General features: G+C 43.7%; 1 protein-coding gene across 1 annotated transcript; it reads left to right on the forward strand.

Moving 5' to 3' along the window:
- Nucleotides 1–962: 962 nt before the first annotated feature.
- On the forward strand, nucleotides 963–2,583 carry rps16 (ribosomal protein S16). Its single transcript, XM_028954834.1, has 6 exons — nucleotides 963–1,049; nucleotides 1,142–1,193; nucleotides 1,745–1,846; nucleotides 2,078–2,174; nucleotides 2,254–2,301; nucleotides 2,389–2,583. The coding sequence occupies exons 2-6, from the start codon at nucleotides 1,146–1,148 to the stop codon at nucleotides 2,532–2,534; spliced, it is 441 nt and encodes a 146-aa protein (XP_028810667.1). The 5' UTR covers nucleotides 963–1,049; nucleotides 1,142–1,145; the 3' UTR covers nucleotides 2,535–2,583.
- Nucleotides 2,584–3,789: the final 1,206 nt, after the last annotated feature.

Raw genomic sequence — 3,789 nt, forward strand, 5'->3', positions numbered from 1 at the left:
AAGTCCCGGCTATCTCTCATTCATCCTCCTTTTCGGATCACTTCATTTCCTCGGGGATATCTTGGCCTGGTTTTTCCCACACAGAGCCATGGACTGGTCTATTTGCACCGTCACCTCAAAGAGAGGCAAGGAGAGCACTTCACAGTTTAATCTGCAAGTGATAGGCCGATTCTGACATGTTTATAACCGTACGTCATGAAAAGAACTCCCTCTCTCCTCGGCAGACGCTGCAAGTGCCAAAGGCACTGTTGGTTTTTACCCCTTCTTTCCTTAACGGGACAACGAAGACGAACTAAACGGGATCGGCTCCAGGCACATCAGTCACTTCGGTGACCTTTTCAAGGCTAACGGGTAGATGTAAGACAAACACAGCCCACAAGTCTATGAATGAACTATTCATTTCAGTCTAGAAATGAACTATTTCATATTGCTGCGTCTTTCGATTTGCTATGATTTGTTCATTTTCAAACTTACCAAAGTGGAATGTACGATGCTGATGGTCAAGGCAGGGAAAAGTGTAAACTGAAATTAGACACACAATTTTTTACCTCAGTAATTAATAAAAAACGGCAGAAGCGATATATATTATTTAGTGTTGATTTCAATTATGGAAAAAGGGTAGATTTATGGTTGTAGATCTTGGACGTGACTTTGCAAGTAGTTCAAATTCACTGCTTTGCTTTGGGGGGAAGGATAGATAAAGGACGCAAACAATGCATTCGTACGAAAGGAGAATTCAAGTTTAGCACGTCGGGGACATCGTCCATGGCAGGGTCGAAGTGAGAACAAGGCCGAGATAAAGGGTGCAAGTGTTCACCTGCACCTGCAGTAAAATGGAGGCCGCAGCTGTAGTTTTAAACGCCAGAAGCACATGTTTTGTTTGTTTTTAGCGCACTACCGCCACCATCCGGGTAGCCAGCCACTGGGGTACTGTCGTAACGACGATTACGTAGGCGCCGTAAAGCGCGTCTGCCTGTCGTACCGACGCCCCTGACTTTCGGCGCTTGAAACCCCGTCGGCCTCTCCGCACGGCACTCGAGCTGAAGTCGGTATGTGTTCCACGTTAGCTCCGTTGAAAATGTGGCGTTCTCTGGATTGAAAACCATTATTGAAGCATTTCCCTGTCTCCTATCTCGTTTAGAAACATGCCAGCCAAAGGCCCACTGCAGTCTGTCCAGGTCTTCGGACGTAAAGTGAGTAGAAAGCATGAAAAGGATCCGCGTGAGGCCAGCGGCTTTAGCATAGCGGCTAATACCGCGTACACGTTGCGCGGCGGCGGTGTTATACCGGTATTAAAATTGCGTTTTGCGGGGTCGGCGTGTGCTGCGAGGGCGCCGCTGATGTGTGATAAGTGTCCTTGTTGTTAATTCCTGCTCTTGATTTCCCTGTACGCTTTATCTCTTACATTTAAGCGATTTGGCAGGCGCTCTTATCCAGAGCGACTTACAACGTGCTTCCTTGTTACCATCGATGAAGTGATCAGTTCTGGTTCACTAGGACCCCCAACTATGAATACAATCTTTTTATTCACTCTGTTGTAGTTTCTATACATAAGTCAATCTCATTGTTCCGTTTAGGGTGTCTTGCCTTTTTTGTAGTTATTTAATTGAATCTAATCTGTGAACGGTGCGTAATGCGTCGTTTCCGTCGTGAACGATGTCTTATTCTGCGTAGAACAATTGGTGGGGTTTTTTTTGTTTTTTTAATCATGTTTTCATCATGATTTTATCATTTCGGTTGTTAGAAAACGGCCACAGCTGTCGCCCACTGCAAGAGGGGGAACGGGCTGATCAAGGTGAACGGCAGACCCCTGGAGATGGTGGAGCCAGCTACTCTCCAGTACAAGGTGCCTCGTTCAATCTGTTTCGAAATCTCTTACTTCTGGACCACATTGTTACTATTTAAACCGAAGGCTTAATTTGCATTGACAACATTTTCAATCTACAAAACAAGAAATAAATGCTACGGTTTGGTGTGAGACAATCTTTTTGCGGTTTGAGGACTGACGTGAGAGCCCAGTTCCGTGCGGAGAGGAATGAGAACATCGCTGGTCCTTAATGGTCTGTCTCCAATCTAGCTGCTGGAGCCAGTTCTTCTGCTGGGAAAGGACCGCTTTGCTGGTGTTGACATCAGGGTGCGTGTGAAGGGTGGTGGACACGTCGCACAGATCTATGGTAAGGAGGTTCTTCAAAAGTTCTCAGACCTTGTACAAGTTGTACATTGCTCGTTGTAAATGTTTTCTTCTTATCATAGCCATCCGTCAGGCTATCTCCAAATCCCTTGTTGCCTACTACCAGAAATGTAAGTTATCACTGGCCTTCTGTCATGTTACTATTTGTTTTTTTAGTTTTTTTTTTAATGACTTTCTCATTAAAATGTCCTATGCAGATGTGGATGAGGCCTCCAAGAAAGAGATCAAGGACATCCTGATCCAGTATGACAGGACTCTGCTGGTTGCTGATCCACGCCGCTGCGAGTCCAAGAAGTTTGGAGGACCTGGAGCCCGTGCCCGCTACCAGAAGTCCTACCGTTAAACTTGCCCTGTACATTTTCATGCAATAAAAAAACAGTGGGAAAATGTAATGTTTCTGATGTCATAAGTACCCTTTTCATGAATTTATGAATGTCTTATAAGCGACATGTTCATCTTGACCAGGGTGGAGTCTTAGTGCCCGTTCATTTTACAGGCAATAACATTTAAACAGACCATTTCTAAATTTACAGTTTAAAGCACATAGCCACCAAGAATTAATGGGGTAGAGCAGATAATCAAATCCAAATTGCTCAAAGGTTTTCTTTACTCCCCTCCTTGATGCTGATTCAGTTTTATGTCTTCACACAAAGAAATATATCATGGACATAGTAGAGCTAAGATCATTTCATTGAACATTTCAACAGCACCAGAGACACTCATGGCACGAGGCAGGGCATACATGCAGTTACGAATGACAAGCCCAATCCACACACCAGCAACGGTGATTTCTCCCTCCCAGGCTAACCAAATTACTTCTTGGCCTGTTTTGATGCGCATGACAAATCGATCTCCACGGCTGATGTGAGGAGGACTTAACCCCCGCAAAGCAAGAGGACATGACAACATACCCGACAGGCCTGCTCAAAGGCTGTGCTGATCAGCTGACTGGCGTCCTCCATGTTTCAAGACCACCACCATCATAGCAGCGCTGAAGAGACGGGCCACAATGACCACCCACTACTCATATGAGTCAACGATTCAGCTTAAAAAAAAAAAACACTTTGTGAGCAGGATGTTACTCTTAAGACGTGGCACATACCTAGACATGTTGTTTCCCCCTAAATTTGAATGGTTAATAGTCATAAGCTTCTGTTTTTTAGTTTTATATATATATACACACACACACACACAGTGGAGGAAATAATTATTTGACCCCTCGCTGATTTTGTAAGTCTGTCCAATGACAAAGAAATGAAAAGTCTCAGAACAATATCATTTTAATGGTAGGTTTATTTTAACAGTGACAGATAACAAATAACTTTAAATAAAAGATAGAAACTGATTTGCATTTTATTGAATGGAATAAGTATGTGAACCCTCTAACAAAAAAAAAAAAGCCTTAATACCTAGTGGCAAAATCCTTGTTTGCAAGCACAGAGGTCAAACATTTCTTGTACTTGATGACCAAGCTTGCACACATTTTAGGAGGAATTTTGGTCCACTCCTCTTTGCAGATCATCTCTAAATCACTATGGTTTCGAGGCTGTCTCTGTGCAACTTTGAGCTTCATCTCCATCCATAGGTTTTCTATTGGA

This window comes from Denticeps clupeoides, chromosome 15 (genome assembly GCF_900700375.1).
Source record: "Denticeps clupeoides chromosome 15, fDenClu1.1, whole genome shotgun sequence".
Lineage (NCBI taxonomy): Eukaryota > Metazoa > Chordata > Actinopteri > Clupeiformes > Denticipitidae > Denticeps > Denticeps clupeoides.

Bases quoted from the DNA above. Each gene is read 5' to 3' on its own strand.
- rps16 (XM_028954834.1), top strand. From the start codon at position 1,146: ATGCCAGCCAAAGGCCCACTGCAGTCTGTCCAGGTCTTCGGACGTAAA. The intron at 2,175-2,253 runs GTAAGGAGGTTC...TTCTTATCATAG, and splicing joins ACACGTCGCACAGATCTATG to CCATCCGTCAGGCTATCTCC. The intron at 2,302-2,388 runs GTAAGTTATCAC...TGTCCTATGCAG, and splicing joins TGTTGCCTACTACCAGAAAT to ATGTGGATGAGGCCTCCAAG.